Genomic DNA, 20,899 nt, shown 5'->3' with positions numbered 1-20,899 from the left:
TGACCAGATGTCCTGATCTTATAGGGACAGTCCTGATTTTTGGGTCTTTTTCTTATATAGGCTCCTTTTACCCCCTACCCTCTGTCCTGATTTTTCATACTTTCTGTCTGGTCACCCTAGTCCCACATGGGTGCTGACCGAGGGGGAACGGGTCTATTCCTAGTAATAACCTAGTGCAGCTTTCAAACCCATCAGCAATGTTTCCAGTAGGAATCCCTGGGCCAATGGCACAGGACTGTAGGGGAGGACCCCGTACTCTGGGTGTTACCTGAAAGGGGACTCGCCCCATTAGCAGAGCAGCAGGGGAAGGGGAGAGCTGTATTTCAGGAGGAAACTCTCATGGGATTCAGTTTGGACAAGGGAAGAAGACACCTGGTTAGCATCTAGCGTTATTACTTATTGTTTGCATCAGAATTGGCCGAGGCGTCCCAGCCATGGCCCAGGACCCCATTATGCTAGGTGCTGTACGAACTCAGACCAAAGAGACGGGCTGTGTCCCAAAGAGCTCACACTCTAAGTGTAAGACAAATATCAGCAGGTGGGAAAACGTCCCCGCAGAACTACCAGGAAGTGTGCTCCCGAGAGGTACTTCCCAGAGCTCAGCTCACGGGAATACCTGCTGCAGAGGTTATTGTGTGTGCGTGTTTCCTATGGGCCTGGATGTGATCGGTGTCTGACGGCACCTCCTTTCCTCCTGTTCACAACCTTCCCTCCGCAGGCCTCTACACTGTAAGAAACCCAGGAATTAGGAGGAATCTGGGACCCCCAAAAGAGATGACGCTAAGAGCAATTCTTGCTGTTGTTTGGGGTAATCTCGGATGGAATAACTGTGAGTGCGTAGTGTATACCAGAGCCCAGGATGCCCCCTGATACATCTCTTTTCAGCAGCTTGTAGCTACAGGTACATTACAATGGGCAACGGCCATTCTCTCGGCTTTGGCACATTATAGACGATGAGCCCCACCTACTGGGTAGAGTTACATCTGCAGCCCGCTCTTACCCTAACCAGTGCGCTGTTCAGGGGTCAGCCAGGGCTCAAGGTGCTGGCGTACGCTCTTCTCTATTCCCCGTCTGCTTCCATTAGGCTGTGCATCACACCAAGACCTTCCCAGAGCCCTGACCAGACACTCTGCCTGCCAAACTCATCCCTTAAAGGCCCAGTCCCTGCTCCCACATCTTCCTTTCCCAGCCAAAAGTTAATTTGGACCTATATTGCAACCCCATGCAGTATTTTTGGGGACCACTGTGTCAACTTCATGAATGGTGTCTATCCAATTGCCAGTCTGCTCCAGGGGGGAGGTTTACCACAGACTAAAAGCTCTGGGGGATGCTTACCCCTCGCACTGCAAACAACTCCAGAACAGCCCCACCACCGCCTGGGGTGGGTTGCATATACAGGGTCACGCTGGGTTTTCCAGAGAGCAGGAAGCAAAGAATGGGCTTTTGTGATCAAAGGATGAGCTTGAACTGACACGGGCTCTTCTTTTTCATTCAACAAATGGACAAGACCTTGGCTTCTAGGTGGACCCCAACCTTCACCGAAAGGTTGGAAAGACTTTAGCCTACTAGGGCTCCAGAACACTGATGCAGGGGTAGTCAATTTTTTGGTCAGGGTCCACTTTTCTTAGTCAAAGTATATTCAAGGTCCAGACGCCAGAGAAAATAATAAAAAATAACAATAATTATAATAATAACTAAACAGAAAGATTTCAGAGTCCGTTCAAAAGCGTCTGGCACTCCAGATTTGGCCCACAGTCTGTCTGTTGACTATCCCTGCACTGACGGGTGATTCCTGGTATGTTTAGTGTGCGTCTAAATCTGCTTATTGTTATATGGTTTCTCTGTGATGCTTTTGTGCTATGAATAAATATGAGTGATTATTAAGAGCTGTTTGGAGTCCTGGTAAATGGCTCCTGTCATAGCTGCGGAGAGAAAGCAGGGCTCAGGCGCTGGCTGGTAGGCAGACTGGTTTGCTGGGGATATCACCGTGCCTGGCAGGAGGCTGTGCACCCTTAAACCTCCAGTCAGAAGGGAGTGGGACACGAGTCCCTTCTCGGTAACAGGTGAGGGCTGGAGGCGCCTGGCGCGGACCACGGAGGGGAGCTACCGGTGCAGTTGCACTGTGACATTGATAACCGTAACACAAACAGCACACTGTCACAAACAGCGAGAACCAGCCGAATAACTCAGCTTCCGAACATTGTCCACGGCGGGTGAGGGAATACAAGAGATATTGCCTCGCCCACCTTGTTCCTCTAATATCCTGGGACTGACACAGCTATACCAACACTGCACATAACAATGCGTCTCCCTTCACACACTGTCTCCTCTACAGGACATGGGACACGTTTTCTTTGATAACAGTAGGTTTATGTCTCACTTCCCCGTCTGGCTGTGTCACCGTGAGGCTGATCACTGCTGCTGTCCCACACCTGACAGTAATAATCAGCCTCGTCCTGCGCCTGGACTCCAGTGATGGTTAACGTGGCCGTGTTACCGGATTTGGCACCGGAGAATCGATCGGGGATTCCGGAGGGTCTGCTGCTACTACCATATATAACACGTAGCGGGGCACTGCCAGGTTTCTGTTGGAACCACTGCACACTCTTGCCCCCAATGTTGTTCCCTGTGCAGGTGAGTTGAGCGTTTTGCCCTGGAGACACAGACACTGAAGGCGGCTGGGTCAGCACGTACTGAGCGAGCGAACCTGCAAGAGGAAGAGAAAACACATGAATAAAATGACTCAGCATTGACTTTATCCCCAGTTAAAATGATCTGCAGGCAGCCACGGGGAAAAGCAAATATCATGTAGCACCTGAGCAGTAAGTGAGCAGTGAGAGGAGCAGAGGCGCCCAGGCCATGGTGGGGAATCCAGATGCGCTCGGCTTCCTGAGGCAAACGTGTCTCTGGCTGGAACTGTCCGATTCTCTCTTAAACCCCCAGAGCTGGAGAACAGCCCCTTCATGCAAATCTGGTCCTTGCTTGCTAGCTACTAAAACCTCCTCATTCACCCATACGAGAGGGGCAGAGACACAGGGTAGGGGACAGATTCTGGGACCAAGTCTTCTCTGCTCTACACTGGTGTAAAACCCAGGTAACTCCACGGAAGTTTACCTTGTTGTGAAAGTGGAGTAAGTGAAGGGAGAATCAGCCGCTTTCTGTAAAAACTCAAATATTTAATGATGTAGAGCCAGTACTGATGACCCCAGGCTGCCTGCTGTGTCAGCCAGAGCATGAACCTCAAGAGCATAAAAGGATCATTAAACATTGTGGTTAGAAATATCATATCAGCATTGGCACTGCCCTGGGGAAAGATTATATTTCTGGGGACCATCCACTGCAGTTTCAAAGCTTTGCTCAGATTCTGGTAGGAATCTCCTCTTGTCAAGCTTTGGGAGTGTAACAGTGGATGAGGTGGCTGGCACTGTATAAGCAGAGCAGAATGGGAGCTGGGAAAGCAAAGGGCTCAGTCTGGAGGAGATCATCCTGCATACTGAGAGGGGCACGCACCATCAGATCCTAGGGCAGAGCTGGAGCCACGGAGGGGACAGGGTAGTTCAGGGGATTGTTTGTGTGTGTTCAGTGTGGACAGGTTTCTGCTCAGGGCTGTTTCTTGGACAGGCACCTGCTCAGTCTGTATCAGCAGGGAGCAAATGTCATCAGAGAATTACCAAGAAAGCATCCCCTTGAGATAACCTCCTGAGAGACTGAAGAAGGACACTTGGGGAGTGTGTATGTCCCATGGGCTCCTCGTATGGGGATGTCTGATGGCCCTGCTCTCCTCCAGTTCCCACCTGCTTCACCTGTCCCTCTCTGCCCACAAGGAAAGAAGGAAAAAGGGGGAACCTGGGAGGTAGCAGGAAAAAAGCATCACTGTTATTATTGTTGTCGCCCCCCATAGTATCCCTCCCCAGCAGCAAGCGGCCAAATGATTCATGACAAACAATGACCAGTGTCTCCTGTTTGGCCTATTCTAGCTGAAGAGCTCCTTCTACTGGTCAGTGCTACACTTGCAGAAGTGATCTCTTGCCCAAGCTAAAAGTTTTACCAACATTTCCTATTCGAATTCCAGCTCCCCAGCCCAGCTCGGGACTTTGGTTCCTATTCCCCAGCCCAGATTTGCTTCCTGGCCGAATTTTTAAAGTGACAAGAAGTTGCTCTGCTTCTTAGTAACCTTCGCCTTAGCCCAGCCATTCCTGCTGACCTCCCAACGCTGCAGCCGGCCCTGGGCACCTCAGACAGCCCATAGGGATGCGAAGCTGGGAGGGGAGTTAGAAATAAGGTGGGGACTGCTGGGGACAGGGAAGGCTGGAAGCAGTAGGAAGCTGACTCACAGAGGCCAAATGTGGAGTTGTAGCCCCAGGGTCATGGAGCACTGCTCAGCTCTACTGGGTCCCTTAACCCTTTGTTCCCCATGGCTGCTAGTACGGCATGCAGGCTTCTGGCACCCACTGCAGGTGACGTGGGCCAGTGCCATGAAGCATACAGCCAGCTCCTAGAGTTCAAAAATTCTGAGTCAGGCTGCTGAAAATAATGAAATGAATAAATATACACACGGGGGCACCATTATCTGTGTCTTTGAGTGTTTGAGCCTTTCAGGCATGCTAGGGTCACTTTGTCAATCCAAGGGCTAGAAACTTCCTTACATAGTCACTGAAAGCCGAGGTTTTCATGGAATCACTGGACTCTAGAATCTGGGGCTTTCAGCAAAAGAGCCTAATTAGTGCTGGGCTCACTATAAAACCGCAAGAGATGGTGCTGAATCTGACTCTGGTGAAGGGCAATGAAGATGGGAACTTAAAGGTTGAATTTGGCCCCTGTTCAATGGGAAACAAGTGCAGAGAGCGGTGCCCGGGAATGATGGACTCTCGGACACCTGGGGTGCTGAGTAATTGGGCTGGATTTCCCCAATCTCCCTGGCTGCTCTGTCAGCATCTCTTTTGTCAGCTCCTCCTCCTTCCCCACTTCCCTTCTCTGTGGGAGTCCCACAAGGCTCCCTCCTTGTCCTCTCCTTTACTTTCTCTCAGCCTTATCCTTCAGTATCTCCATCTGCTCACCTGGGGTCAGTCTCACCCCTGTGCTGACAACTCCCCAATACACTTCTCCACTCCGGCCCTGCTGCTCATTCTCCCATCTGGTGTGGTCTCTCCGGTATCCCGCCTTTCGATGGCTCTTCTGGTGTCAAGGTCACATTGGCCAAAACTGAGCTCAGAAATCTTCCCTGCCAACCCCTCTCAGCCACTGATGCCAGCCTGTTTAGCTCTTGGTTTCCTTATCTGTGGTGCCTCATGCCCCATTCCCCTCTATACCCATCCACCCCTCTGCCGCCGATGTGTTTCTGCAGCAGAAATCTCAGGGCCTGACTCCATTGTCTTTGTTGGAGGCCTTGGGGAAGATCTGAGAAGGAATTAAATTGTGCTGACTCTTACGGCTGTGATAGGAGTGTTGTCTCTTGCTCCCCACTCTGACAGCAGAGGGGATGCTGGCTCTTAGGGAGAAGAAGGGGATAATCCCCATCCTGCACATGGAGAATGAGGCGGGAGCTGGAAATAGCTCTGTGGACTGAATTTCCTGCTCATAACCAGCTGTGTGATTTGTCCCAGCCAGAGACAAAACTGCAACTGGTGAACTTTGCGCACAGGGCCCAGGCCAGGGGAGAGGCGGGAAGGGTGTTTTTGTCTCACTTCCCCGTCTGTCCGTGGCACTGTGTGGAATAGCACTGCCATTCTTCCGCACAGCACCGTAATAATCACCTCATCCTCTGCCAGGGCCCCGGAGACGGTCAGATAGCCGGCGTTCCTGGCCGTGTCTTTGGAACCGGAGAAGCGAGCGGGGACCCCAGAGCCCTGGCCCTTGCTGGAATCCGTATAGTAATACAGCAGGGATCGTGGAGGATTCCCAGGTTTCTGCTGGTACCAGGACACAGCGTAGCCACTGATGCTGGTCCCGCTGCTCATGGTGCAGGAGAGTTTGACGGTGTTTCCTGGGGACACTGACGCTGAGGGTGGCTGAGTCACCACAGGCTGTGAGCTGGAACCTGGAAAATATGGTGGAAATTTATCAACCCCTCCCTGTCCGTGCCCAGCCGCTAGTGAGTCTGTTTGTGTCTTAGCTTCAGCAGCAACTTATTTAACCCCCTCCCCTCTGTTCTCACCTGTGGACCACGTTCCTAGTAGGATGATGAGGGGAGCCCAGAGCATGGTGAGGAGATTTCGGGCCCTTAGGAGAAAACAACCAGATCCACTGAGAAGGCCTGACAGTCTCTGCCCCTTATATTGATCCTACTGGGGAAGCAGCATCTGAGCTCCACCTTTATTCTAGTTTCTTCTATTCTGATTGGGTCCTATGATCACAGAGACCTGGGCACGGGAGGAGAGACCATCCCTTAGGGAGGAGTTCCTGCTCTATAAGGTGACTAGCTCAGCTCCACTCCGGCAATGACCGTCTGCCAGGATCCAGGTTTCATTCAAATGCTCGCAGTGGAGGCTGCTGGAGTTCAGACTGTGCGACAGTTTCCATTCTAACCCCTTGTTTTCAGTTATTTGTAACTTTCCCAGTCCTTCCCCCTTCAGCCTGTCATTTCCCTGCTTCAAGGTTAGGAGGGGGATGTACTGCTCTTTTCGGGACACTCACCTGAGAGGCGGCAGATCCCTGTGCAGATCCCTTCTCTTCTTCAGGCAGAGAGAAGAAACGGAACCAGGCTCTATCTTGGGTGAACACCCAAACTATAACGTGTTATGGGGGAGGCTGTCTCCTCCCCAGTCGCCGGGTGTGAAGTTAGGTGGCCTCTGAGCACGCCCACCAGATCAAGTCCCACAGGCAAGGTAGGCAGGGCAGTTTGAGAATCGTGCTGGGGCTTAGGCATGAGCTAGGGCTCGGGTGCGAGGAAGCAGCACATGTGCTCAGAGGCAGAAACACAGGTGCCCAGGGACCTTTTAGAGCAAAAACGTAGCTGCCTAGTGAGTTTAGGCGCCTACAGGGTTGGGTGGCAGCTGAGCAGGGATTTTGTGGATCGCAGTGCTGCCTACAACTGGACCGTAGGCACCTGCATCCCGTTGTGGATCTGGCTTGGTGCGGACGGAGTGTGCCCCTGAAGTGTGGGTTGTGGGCCTGTGGCAGGGATGGAGCACACTCATTCTCAGTTCGCTCCCCAGCTCAGCACGGCATGTCTGCTGCGTCAGTGCTGTCTGGACCACCACCTAAACCTCCCCTGGAGTCCTCTTTGTAACAACAGGGCGGGGGAAAGGGGAGGCTCTGGTCACCAAATGACCCGCAAATTGTACCCCAGACGCTATTCCGGGTCTTTCAGAGCACACTAAGATTAAACACAGGTCATTGACCAGGAGGGGAAGAAGGGAGCTGTACCGCAGGAGCCCTGCGACCATGACCCCAACTGGTACCCAAGGCCGTCTCCCAGCATACCAACTTCCAAGCCAATCTGACTCTGTCTGGGAACTGTGGAGCACTTTGAAAGTTGACTTTTAAACAGAAAAGCTCCTGCAGCCTTTGCGTGTCTCGCATGCCTGCTGGCATTCCATGTCTTGCTCACAGCAGCACCAAAGTGAAAGTCTAACGATGCTTGGATTTTTGGGGTTCGGGGCTGGGTGTTGCTCAGGTCAAGGGGAGGCTAGTGAGATACGATCTATGTGAATGCTGCTCATTTCCCCCCTAGCTTTGTGCAAAAGAAAAGTGATTTCCTCCCATCCCAAGAACAAGCGTGAGATATCAATCGGCTGTGGTGTGTCAGTAACTTAAGTGCCTGCTGTCATTGCTCGGCCTGCTCCCATTACCTACAGCGTGAGCCGTTGGGAGGGCAAAGAGCAGAAACACTCAGACGCGGTCACACATCAAAGGTGATATGACAGTCTAGGAGGTAGCTACACCTTTGCTTGTTGATGGTTTTATACATTAGGAGCATTGCTTTGAATTCAGGGCCTGGACAGGCCTGAGCTAAGCACAGCGTTAATGAGGAACCAAGCAGTAGCTGAATCATGTTGTCCTTGCTCAGAGTCATGAGCAAATTTTGAAGGTAGGTAACCGCAGCCCAGTCCAAGTGCAGCTTTTCCAGAGTCAGCAGCCCACGTCTTACTGGTATCATTCCTGGACTGTGGGAAGAAGCAAGCATCTCTGGACAACGTGCGCAAGGAGCTGTTTGCTAAGGAGAACAAAACAAATGAGAAACTGCCACCAGCAATGGCCTCTTTCAGACAGCACCTGAAATGTGCAAATTACCAGTCACATCTACAGAATCCTGCAACAGTCCAGCATCTTCAGGTGTCCCCTGTCAACAACGGATAGATGATAGCACAGCCCCAGGGCACCCGGTTCCTAAAACAATGGTGCTGACACCTGCTCCAGAACCATCCTCCCCTTTGTGCCCTGTGGCTCTGAGAGTCCCTGTGCAACAAGGAGATGCAAAGGCCACAGGGAAGATTTCGTGTGTTCTGATGCATGTAACTGTGTCAGCAACGAGTGTAGCAAGGGAGTAGTGAACACGTCAGACACAGCTTCTGAGGGGGAGTTGAAATGTTTGAACTATCTGCACATCACGGTGACTATTTTTGTGAGTAAATATAGCTAGAAGAGGTTTTGCATTAGACATTCAGTAGCTGGTAGTTATATGTTCGGGTTACATAAGAGTATGTGGTTATACTTTGTTATTCACATGATATATTCATACGTAGCCATGCTACAACCCTTCTACTAAGAATCGTAACTTTTATATAAGTAGTTTACATGTACTATCACTGTATTCAGTGATGGTAAGAAGATAATTACAGTCTATCATTGTATTCAGTGATGGTAAGACGGTAATTACAGTTGCAGCATGTGTGCTTTAGACTTATGTCTCTGGCTGAGCAGATAACATCAAAAATTTGTTTTATAAGTAAAGGTAGGTGATCTTATTATCTGAATAACCTCATAAAAATAGCAGACAGCAAAGCTTTTCTTAAATAAGTCCATTCTATAAATAATAACAATTTTGTTGTATTACATGGGACAAACAAGCTCATGCTGTCGTGTAACTACTTTACAGCAGACTTACTAGCAGACTTTTGCTTTAATTGAAGGCAAAAAATTACAGGAAACTGCATAAAATATTTCACCTGGTGCTAAATATTTCCCAAACTTTCCAAACCAGTACTATTTTGAGTCCATAATTGCATTATCAATTGTATTTAGAAGCTTTCTGCCAATTTGGGTCAAAATTAAAATAAGTTTCTACAAGTTATGGCCCTTTTGGGGATATTATGATTTTTTCAGATTGGATGCCCAATAACGTCTAAATAGTACGTGATATAGAAAAATGGCACCACTTTCAACACCTACATCAACCCTAGTGATGACCACCAGATACATGCCTAACATGTAATTGCAATGAAGTTTTTCTAGCTGCTGGGTTACGCATTAGAGACCAAAATGGGTCTGGGCTGGTAATAAATACTGATAGTCACAGGAAATACTGAACAAAATGAAAATGGAAGGGAAGGGCCTTGATTATATTATAAATGAAGATTTCCCTCTAGTGGCGACAGGTACATTTACAGCAATGATGACTTAACAGCTAATTAACAGCGTTACCCTCATTACCTAGTCTAATTCCAGCTCCTCCAGTTCTGGGACCTTGGGTCGTGCTTCTTGGCTCAGAGTTTCCTCCTTGAAGACCTTTTAAAGTTCCCAGAAGTTGCTGTGCACCATTGTTGCGTTTGTTTTCTGCCAGCAGTTCCTGCTGATCTTCAAACTCTGCAGCAGGGCCTGCATGCCTCAGAAACTCATAGGGATGGGGTCAGAAATTACGTGAGGGCTGTGGGGACAGGGAAGGCTGCGAGCAGTGGGGAGCTCACTCACCAAGGCTGGCTGGGGAGTTGTGGCCCCAGGGTAATGGAGGGCTCCTCAGTTCCACCGAGCCCCATGTTCTGACTTCCCATGGTCCCCAGTGCTGTACATGGGCTTCTGGTAGCCTCCTCAGGTGACTTGGCCTCTGCCATGAGTGACTATTGCCAACCAACCCCAAGTGTTCAAAAGTCATGGGTCAGGCTCTCCAGAATCCTGGGGTTGGCTTAGAACCCCTGAGATTTGTTAAGGGCTGTCGCTTCGGCTCCCTCCTTTTCTCCCTCTGCAGCTGACCCCTGGGTGACCCGTTGTGGGCGCAGTACCACCTCTATGCTAACAACTCTCTGGTATCCTTCTCCCCTGCACAGCTGTCTCCTGTAGTTCCTCTGGCATCTCAGCTGGTCATGTCTCCGCTCATCTCAAGCTCACCATCGCCAAAGCTGAGCTCAGAGATCTTCCCTCCCAACCCCTCTTGTCTGTGTCCTTTCTCTAATCCTCCCTGGCAGCCAGACTCATACGCAGGGGGTGTCTTCACTCCTCCCTCTCCACCCTCAGAAAATCCTCTCGTTTTTTCCTTCATAGTGTTTAAAAACGTTGACCCCTCCTATTCTGTCCCAGTGGCTGCATCAGTTGCTTCGCCCTAATCATCGACCACGAATACTGCAACCTCCAACGTAGTCCTCTCCAGCCTTTTACAAGCCCAGCTTGATCCCGACCTGTCCACACCAGAGCTTGCCCAGCTCTGCCCTGCTCTCACCCTGGCATTACCCCCCAAAACATCCCCCCAGACTTTCCACTCAGCTGGCAATGAGGGCCTGAAAAGCCCTTTGTTTCCATGCCACTCTCGCCTGATGCCCCTTCCCGCTCTCATAGCCATTAACTCCCTCCCCTGTCTCTGGTTGGTCCTACTTAGAAAAGGGAGCCCCTGACAGCCTTCTCTTTGCAGGGGGGCTCGGCAAGATCTTTGAAAGGACCTGAGCCCTGAAGTCACTTGAGTCTGTAAGGGGAGGTGAATTTCTCCCTCTCCCCATTGAAGACTGTGGGGATGTTAACTCCTAGATGGAGTAAACTGCCCCTTCCTCATGCTGCAGAAGAATAATGAGGAGGGAGCACTTGTGAGGGCGTGAATTTCCTTGTGATGAGCAGTTGTCTGTGTGAGGTGTTATCAGCACAGACCAAACTCTGCAGCAGGGGCCGTTCTGCCTAGGCCACACGGAGCCCAGGCTGGGAGAGGGAGGTTTTTGTCTCACCTCCCCGTCTGACTGCGTCACTGTGACAAGCACTGTTGTGCCACACAGCACAGTAATAATCAGGCTTATCCTCCGCAAGGGTGCCGGAAATGGTCAGATAGCTGGCGTTGCTGGACAGCTCTGGCTATCTGACCATCTCCGGCACCCTTGTGGAGGATGCAGAGAAGCGAGAGAAGTGAGCAGGGACCCCAGAGCCCTGGTGCTTGTCGGAATCTGACTTGTATCTCAGCAGGGATCGTGGAGAATTCCCAGGTTTCTGCTGGTCCCAGGACACAGCGTAGCCACTGATGCTGGTCCCACTGCTCATGGTGCAGGAGAGTTTCACGGTGTTTCCTGGGGACACTGACACCGAGGGCGGCTGCGTCACCACAGACTGCTAGTTGGAACCTGGAAAAATACTGTAGAGACCAGTCAATCCCTCCCTGTCCGTCCCCAGTCACTAGAGACACAGTGTGTGCACTGGCTTCAGCAGTAACGTCACTGTGTATTTAACCCACTCCCCCTGTTCTCACCTGTGCACCCCATCCCCAGCAGAAGGAGGAGGGGAGCCCAGAGCATGGTGAGGAGATTTCAGACCCGTGGGAGAAAACCAGCCAAATCCACTGAGAATCCCCCACAGTATCCGCCCCTTATATTGATCCTCCTGCGGGAGTAGCCTCCATGCTCTGCCTTTATGCTAATTGGCTGTCGTCTGATTGGTCCCTATGATCGCAGAGAGGTAGCCATATGGGAGAGGAGACCAATTCTCTGGGGAGAAGCTCCTGCTGCATAATTCACTGGTTTAGTTGCACTTCCACAGGGCTGACTCTGCAAGGGTGAATCTGAGCGCTCACAGGGGCGGCTGTTGGAGGTTAGACTGTGGGATGGTTTCCATTCTAAACATTTGTTTTCAGCAGTTTGTAACTTTCCCAACCCTTCCTCTTTTGACCTGGCAGTTCCCAGGTTTGCATGAAGGCTCACACTTGGTTCACAGGTTGAGCAAACACAACTCATGAGTGTCTGGGAATGAGGAGAGTGAAATGGAGACACTCTGCCTATGATTGAAAAGTCAAAAGCAAAACTAGGGAATGGAAAGGGGAGACTGTAGGGCGCAGGGAGTCAGCAGATGATACGGGAGGGTGAGGTTTCTGTGACTGGGGATGCATGTGCTTAGTAGCTGTTCTTTGCCAGCAGCCACAGTTTCTCTGCTCTCCAGGTCATACGGCAGGGATGCAGGTGTTTTGGCTTCTTTATTGGGGATCTTTATGGGGTGATAATACACATGGGAGACTTGGGACTAATGAGAAAACTTCTCCTCTGTCTGGGGGCAGTGGAAGGGCATGGGGATTCTGTGGGATGGGAATCTACCTGCCACATTGCCCACCAACTCAAACCTGAGAACCATCAACACCAGGCCCGATTCAGGACAGCCCTGAAGTACCTGCTGATCGGTAAATACGTGCTAATTGCTGTCCCGAGGAGGGATGCTTTCCTGAATTAGGACCTGAAATGTCAAAAATTGGTTACTAAAGAGTTGCTTGTTTCCATATTGGCTTGGGGAGGGTGGAGCTAGACTCTATCCCATAATGCTCAGAGTCCCCACCTCTCAGGAGGGTTTCAGTGGGTTCGGTGCAGTCCCATAAGCCACATGAAGAAGCCAGTTTGGGGCTGGATAAAGGAGTTTGCTGATGTTCCTCTGAGCAGAGCTGATCTCACCCGCAGGGTGCTGTTGCAGACAGGCTGGTGTAGGGAGGGGAACTCTCAGATCCCTCCCCCAGTGTCCAGACTGCAGCAGGGGGAGGAGGGAATCAGAGCAGGACATTACAGCCTCCCGGCAAATATTTACCCCCAGTTTACTTCTGTGATGTTCATGGTTTCAAAGATTAAATCTGACTCTGCTCTCGCCTGGAGGCTGGAGCTCGCCCCGGGGGCTCCTTGTCGGGGGCTGCTCCCCTCCTGGCAGCAGGCGAGAGAACTCTCCAGCATTACAGTGCACTTTTCAGGATGGTCCACATTTCAGCTGGATCCTGTTCCCTCGTTGTGCCAAGCCAGGCATGTTCTGCAGTCCCCGGCGTGTCTCCTGTACAGAGCATCCATTCGCCGCAAGACAGGACACAGCTCCACGAGCTCACGAGTTCTATCGTCCCCTCCACTTGCCACTCTTCAGAGCTCTGTGCACATCACAGCCCTTATCACTGACCATCGCTAATGTGACAGACCCCAGCCTCAGCCACACCGCCATTCAGAGGGCAGGTGTGAGATCTATGCATTGACGAGTCTGTCTCTAACCACCAGACCACACTGCCATCCAGGGCCAGAGTAAAATCCTGATCTCCAGCACTCTACCAAATAGCTGGGTAACCTGCTGGCAAACTCTGTGCTGCTTCCCCTTCTAGTCTGGATAAAGCGTAACAGTTACTCGTACAGCTCAAGGGAGAAAGGTCAGTGCTGGAAATCTGAAAATCCAGGCTTCAAACCCTGCATATTACCCAGGCGGGGAGTCCTTATAGTACAGGAGATGGTATTTGGTTTTCCAGATTTCTTTTAAAGAACTGATTATTCAAGTCACACAATGAGGAAACATCTCTAAGCCAATATCATTTTAGATGGTCTGATAATGGTTATTTGTATTATAATGAACATTTATTGTAATCTGTCAATTATAGTGTGATGTCCCACAACACACAACGGTTCCTCGTTCTGGCTCTTTGTCACACGTATGGATTGTTTGCATCCCGCATTGGCTGTTATGGCTGGTGTGATCGGCAGTGGCCACACTGAGGCTTCTGGAGGCATAAGCAGGGGACTATTAGGTAGGAGTGGGAAGGTGGTTTTACCCCTGTCTATGGCATTGGTGAGACCATTCCTGGAATACTTTGTCCTGTGCTGATGTCCCTACTTCAAACAAGAGGTTGAAAAAGTTGGAAAGGGTTCAGAAAAGAACTACAAGAATGATTTGAGGTCTGGAAACAGGCCTCACTGTGAGAGACTTAATAAGCGCAATCTATTTAGTTTACTCAAGAGCAGGTGAAGAGGTGACGAGGCCCACAAGTGCCTACATGGGGAAGAGTTTTCTCACAGTAGACAGCTCGCTAATCTAGCACAAAAAGGCAGAGCAAGGTCCAGTGGGTGGGAGATGAAGCTAGACAAAGTCAGACTAGAACTAAGGTGCAAATTGTATCTGTGTAGGAGAAGGGAGATGGTGAGAGCAAGCTGCCCAGGCAGTGAGCAGAGAAGTGACCGAGAATATTCCCACCCTACTGCCAGCATGGAGGTCAGCCCAACACTTTAAGGAGATTCATTAAAAAGACAAGTGGTTGATTAGGGGGGATAGAAATAACTGGGACTCGCGGTACTAGAACCTGAGACACCGCCTCTTTGCTAAAGCACTGTTTGTTACTCAACCATCTAACGCCTCTGGATCTGACCTGCCCCTCGTGTACTGTCAGGATGTGGGAGGACTAGGACAGTCCTCCCGCCAACAGGGCTCAGAGCTCCGGGGTTGGGAGTGGGGCTAATTCCTCTGTCCTGCCTCTCGGAGGAAGGTTTCTCCCATGGGACAGACTGTATAACTTCTCTGTCGGGCCCTGACGGGAGTGGGGGGTGATCTGTGCTTGGAGGTGCATGTTTGGGAAACAGGCCCCAGCCATGTCCTTTTGCTGGGGGAGAGCTGACGTCACCAGGGGAGATATCTGGGCAGGCAATTGGTGGGGCAATAAGACAGAGCCAGGCAGCAGGGGGGGCACCAGGTGTTCCGGTCAGTGTTTAAACAGCCCAGAGGTGAGGGCGCACTGCTTACAAATACGTCCTCCTCCCAGCCCCTCCTTTCTAAATACTGTCTGGATAAAAGCCCTGCAGTGTAGGGAGCTCTCCACGGGGCCAGCGAGGAGGTGACTTGTACTCCACAGCTGGCAGGAAAGGGTTCTGGGTTGACTGGAAACAATCTCCTTTCATGCACCTTCCCCACCTCTGGCAGGCGCGCACATTACAGAAAATAACGTGACCTGTTCCCTTTGAAAGGGGAGGTTTGTGTCTCACTTCCCCGTCTGGCTGTGTCACCGTGAGGCTGATCACTGCTGCTGTCGTACACCTGACAGTAATAATCAGCCTCGTCCTGCGCCTGGACTCCAGTGATGGTTAACGTGGCCGTGTTACCGGAGTTGGCGCCAGAGAATCGCTCGGGGATTCCGGAGGGTCTCTCACTATCATCGTATATAACGAGTAGGGGGGCGCTGCCAGGTTTCTGTTGGTACCAGTGCACAACGTTGTCCCCAATGTTGCTTCCCGAACAGGTGAGTTGAGCATTTTGCCCTAGAGACACAGAGACTGAAGGCGGCTGAGTCACCACGTACTGGGCGAGAGAACCTGAGACAGGAGGAGAAAACATTGTGATAAAATAACTCAGCAACATTGACATTATCCCCAGTTAACATGCTCTGCAGGCAGCCAGGGGGAAAGCTCTCCCCTCTGTAGTACCTGAGCAGAATGTGAGCAGCGCGAGGAGCAGAGGGGCCCAGGCCATGGTGGATGCAGACGAGCTCGGCTTCCTGCGGCAAACGGGTCTGTGGTGGGGATCCTCCCACTCTCTCTTAAACCCCCACAGCTGGAGAACGGCCCCTTCATGCAAATCTGCTCCCTGCTCATTGGCTGCTCAAGCATCTTCATTCACCCACATGAGAGGGGCAGACACAGGGGCCAGTCTCTAGACCCAATTCTTCTCTGTTTTTCACCAGTGTAAATCCAGGGTAACTCCGCTGAAGTTCATGCAACCAAACTGTTGTACAAATGGTGTAAGTTGAGGTGAATCAGGGCCTGTCTGCGTAAATTCAAACATTTAATGAAGTATAAATATCATCCAGAGCCAAAGGCGTCCTGCTGAGTCACTGAAGCACACAGAGCCCATTGTTCATAGCCATAAAAGGATCCTTAACACATCAGGGTTAGAAATATCCTATCCACACAGGCACTGCATTGGAGGGTACTTTTATATACCTGGGGACCACCCACTGCACCTTATAAAGCCTTCTGCCAGTGTTAGCGAAGGAAGCTCCTGGTCTAATTGTACAGGAGGATAATAATCCATAGTCTGTTGTTGGATAGTTACACACAGGGCAGTTCTGGAGGCAAAAGGCTGAGTCTGATAGCGAGAGACCTGCACTTGGAGAGGGGATCTATGCCACTGGATTGTAGGCTAGAAGATGAAAGGGAGGACTTTAGTTCCGGGGGATTTCTGGTGGATTTCACTCTGGGCTGGTTTTTGCTCAGCGCCCAAGTCCAGACCCACGCTTAGCCATTCTCAGCAGATGTAGGGTGACCCTACGTCCCGTTTTGGCTGGGACAGTCCCTTTTCTAAGCCCTATTCTGGCTGTCCCAACTTGATCAGTTGGCAGAGCAAACAGGGCAAATGCCCACTTTTGTCAAAAAAGTCGGGTGTGGAGGAATGTACGGGGGGCGAGTAGCAATGGCAGCTCCACACAGGGCGGGAAGGCAGGACTCGTGCAGGGGGCAGGCAGGGCTTGAGCGAGCAACAATGCCAGCCCCAGCCTCGTGCAGAGTGTGGGGGCCAGGAAGGGCTCAGGCGAGCAGCGAAGCCTGCTCCAGCCTTGTGCAGGGGTGGGCAGGCAGGGCTTGGGCTCAGACCAGCCCTGTGTGGGTGGGGTGTGGGAGAGGAAGGTCTCAGGCTAGACCCACATGGTGTCCCATTTTCCCTTTGGGAAATATGGTCACCCTAAACAGATGGGAAAATGTATCAGGAACTACCTAGAAAGCATCGTCCCAAGAGATCAATGAAGGGAGGTACTTCTCTGTAGAGTTTATTGGAGTCTGTATATTTCATATGGGCTCCTGATATGATCCTTGTCTGCCTGCACTGACCTTCCTCCTCTTCTCAACCCTCTCTCGTTGTCCCTGGTCACCCATAACGAAACTAGGGAATGAGAAGGTACCGGGGAAAGGGACATACTGCAGACAGGAGGTGGGGCGCTGGAACTGCAAAGCGGACTATTTGAGAGCAAGCAGGAGCTGTAGGTAGGAGGAGTGCTCTGGGAGTCAGGCAATACAGATTTGATTCCCAGCCCTGCCACAGACATGCTGTATGACCATGTGGCCAAAGTTTAACCCTTTCTGAGCCCAAATTTCCTCATCAACAAAACAAGGCTCCTATATTATCTTGGAGGTTTATACCACCAGCCATAACCACAGCATCTGAGCCCCTGCCATGTAATACTAATAGCAACGATGAAGACCTTCACGGAGTCTTTGACCCTACTCAGGGTAGAAACTCTGCTGGGGGCAGGGTTTGTAGGTGAGATTTTTTAGATTTCATTCATTTACTTTTCATTGTTTGTCAGGTTTTTGTTCCTGGTTGATTAGTTTTGGGGGGTTCCTTTTTACCTTTTGGTTTTTGTTCGGCTGGGATTTGTGGGTAGAAGGGGGTGTCATGGTTATGAATGTCATTCTTATTGTAGAAAGGCCTTGCTCATACTCTGCATGGGTACTGTGAACTGTAAGTCAGCAACCTCTGTAGAGAGCCCGCGGTTCTTGAAAGGAAGTGCTACAAAATACAGCTCATTAGTATTTAGTAATAGTACATTCCTTAGGGGGATTTCCAGTAGTTATAAATGTGAGATTTCTTACTATAGATGAAATGCCCCTGTAATCTAGACACACTTCTGTACCTTAGCAGCTTGTAGCAGAAAGGGTCGTTAGAACGAGCTCTGGATATTCTCTTATCTTTGACATGTTATAGATCACGCGCTCCTCCTAGTGGTTACATTTCTACCGTCATTTCTATTATGAATATTATTACTTAACAGGCAGCCTTGCTTCCTGCAGGGCGTGTGGGGAGGCAGATGGGGGACACAGACCGAGAAGAGCTGTTCCCTTGCAGGCCGGGGAGAAACTGAAACACAAACACAAGAGACTCTCACCTGCTCTGGGGCTGCTTTACAAACTCAGAGCCGGGTCATCGAAACATCTGTGAAACCTCAGAACAAACCTGGGCCGGTTAACGGGTTGACAGTGAAATCACTGCCGACCCCTGGTGTCCAGACAAAACCAGGTGGAGCCCAGTGGCCGGGACTCAGATTCACTTTGAGAGTTTGGGAGTTCACTTGACACCGAACCAGTGTAAGCAGTGTCAGGATGAGCTCCACCCTGACATCTGGTGGTGAGGTGTGGCAAGTTGTGGAAAAGAACTTCAGGGGCCGATCTCATTTGCATAGGCACACCCACCACGCCTAGAATGAGACCATAGCTGCCCAAATGGTCACTTTGGCTGCTGTGGGATCCCCAGTGTCTCTGTTATTGGGGCAGGAAGAATAAATTGTTATTACCCTGATTATGGGAACTGTGCTTGGAACTGTACGTGGCCTTTTGTTACGATGGAGGGATTCACCATCATCTAAGTAGCACTCGCTAGGCAAGGGTCATGGGTTCCAAAACTGTGTGAATGGAGAGAGGCTGGGGACAAGTATTAATGCTTGGTGGCATGGGCCCCTTGGTGAGGGCCTTACATGCTGATTGCACTTCCTCCTCTCTCCACTGTGGAATATCAGAGCTAATTTTGATTTCATTAGAAGTCTAGTTATAGGCTGCTGAGCTCACTTTGGGCTGACAGTGCACTAGCACTGGGGCTCCCCTACTACAAGCTGAATTCACCTAAGAGCTGAAATCACTGAGTGTTGTGTTAAGCAGTGGGGGAGCCTGAAGATATATTGTGGAGCAGTTTGCGGGACGGCTGGTGAAGCAGTTCGACACGGAGCAGTGTGTGGATGGCAGGAGCTGCTTGTGGGCCGTGGAGCTGAGTGAAGGAGTTCGTGGGGCGGCTGGCAGAGCGGAGCGCAGCTGAGCGAAGGAGTTCGTGGGGCGGCTGGCGGAGCGGAGCACAGCTGAGCGAAGGAGTTCGTGGGGCGGCTGGCGGAGCGGAGCGGAGCGCCGCTATGGAGCTATGGGGCGGTCAGCTTCAGATCACGTAAGGTGCCTCTTACCCCCGTCCCATTTCCACCCAGGTTGGGAGGTAAAGCTCTGCCGATAAACTTTCGAACTCTGGGGCTGCCCTGACCAGGGACAGAGACTTTTGGGGCATTGGACTTTTGGGACTTTGGGTGATTTGGGGTTGCTGGACTCAAGAACCAAAGGGAAAAGGACATGCCCCAATTTGCCTGGGGTGGGGTTGCTTTTGCTCATGGGTTGTGTTATGAATCCTGTTGGTGGTGTTTCCCCAACATAATGCCACATTGTTTCTCTCTGTTATTAAAAGACTTTTGCTACACTCAGACTATGTGCTTGCGAGAGGGGAAGTATTGCCTCTTGGAGGCGCCCAGCGGGGGTGGTATATATTTGTCCCAGGTCACTGGGTGGGGGCTCGAGCCGGTTTGCATTGTGTTATTGAAATGGATCCCCTAGATATTGAACCCAGCCCTTGTTGCTGCCAACTCTGACGGGCAGAAGGGTTACACCAGCAAGGAAAAGGTGGAAGGGCCTGACGCCACCAGCACCAGACCCAACAAACTCCTGACTCCCTGCACAAGGACACAGTGAGCATCACACAGTCAAGTCTCTCAGTGCCACAGCCAGAGCCCACCCTCTGCAGCCAGCGCAGCTGCCAGCTCGGACCTGGGCCGGGGAGGATGCGATTTGCTCAGGGGTTGCTTCTGTCTCACTTCCCCATGTGGGTGTGTCACGGTGAGACACTCCCCCACTGCCATACCACACAGCACAGTAACAATCAGCCTCGTCCTCTGCCTGGACATTGGCGATGGTCAAATACCAAACGTTGCTGGAGCTCTCCTTGGACCCTGAGAATCGCTCGGGGACCCCAGAGCCCCTGCTCATGCGGCTATAGTAAGAGAGCAGGTGTTGCGGAGGGCTGCCAGGCGTCTGTTGTAGCCAGGTCTGGTCATAGCTCTGCACAGTGACCCCACTGCCCATGGAACAGGAGATTTTCACTGTCTGTCCAGGGGACGCGGTCATGGAGGATGACTGAGTCAGGACAGGCTGGGTGCTGGAGGCTGTGGATACAACGGCCTTATATCAACCCTCCAGGGTGAGGGAGCTTCCAAGCTCCACCCTTTATGCTAGTCCACTCTCTTCGGCTGGTCTGTGTCACCACCGGGAGATGGCGATGGGGGTGGGGACTGACCTTCCATGAGAAGCTCCTGGCTTATAACAGCGCTTTCCGTTGTACTCCAGTAGTAGCCACAGCTGGCTCAAGCGTGTGCTGGAAGCAGCATAGACATTTCCACAAGGAGATCTAAAACCCCGGAGCCCTGCTCAGAGTTAAACCTACAGCACTGACGGTGCGACAGGTGGGGGTGGAAACTGGGTATATTCTGGTTCAATGATCTGCATGACCAAAGAGTGTCGCAGAACTGAGCCCAGCTGATGAAGACGGAAAAGACAAGTTGAGGCTTTCCCACAGGAGATGGGCTTATGACAATATCTAGATCAGAGTCACCCCACAAGGGGTATTTCCCCCCCAGAGATTAAAAAAAAGACAAGAAGTTGTTCTCCAGGGGTCCAAGACAGTCACACTGGTGCCACCAAGGAGGCCGAAAGAGCTGGAGACACGTCATATAGAAGGGATATAATGTAGGAACAGAAATAATCCACCCACAAACTGCTTTGGAACCAAAGACACCCCACTCCCCCCGCAACTGCCGTCATGGAGCTTTGAGACTTGCCCTGCCCAGAAACTTGAGGCGGGGGAGCTATTAATTGCATTTTATTCTTTTCCCTCTTCACAAATTAGCCAGAAACCTATTTGGACTGTTATAAAATTGGTTGTTATTTAGAATTGTTTAACAGACACTTCCCGTGAGTTTATTTCAGTCCAC

The 20,899-nt window shown here is 51.1% G+C and overlaps 2 protein-coding genes and 1 gene segment (V, D, J or C); all 3 read right to left on the bottom strand.

Moving 5' to 3' along the window:
* LOC140898990 (immunoglobulin lambda-1 light chain-like) overlaps positions 1 to 20,899 on the bottom strand; it is a 207,287-nt gene that overhangs the window by 75,075 nt on the left and 111,313 nt on the right. The window lies entirely within an intron of this gene.
* The window catches only part of LOC140898989 (immunoglobulin lambda-1 light chain-like), a 122,581-nt gene that overhangs the window by 67,188 nt on the left and 34,494 nt on the right, over positions 1 to 20,899 (bottom strand). The window lies entirely within an intron of this gene.
* On the bottom strand, positions 11,209 to 15,605 carry LOC140898853 (immunoglobulin lambda variable 3-21-like). The segment is given in 3 exon segments: positions 11,209 to 11,417; positions 15,102 to 15,428; positions 15,540 to 15,605. Coding segments are annotated over 3 exon segments (582 nt in total).

This window comes from Lepidochelys kempii, chromosome 15 (genome assembly GCF_965140265.1).
Source record: "Lepidochelys kempii isolate rLepKem1 chromosome 15, rLepKem1.hap2, whole genome shotgun sequence".
Taxonomy (NCBI): Eukaryota; Metazoa; Chordata; order Testudines; family Cheloniidae; genus Lepidochelys; species Lepidochelys kempii.
The sequence above is the reverse complement of the archived record's forward strand: the minus strand, read 5'-3'. Positions and strand labels throughout refer to the sequence as shown.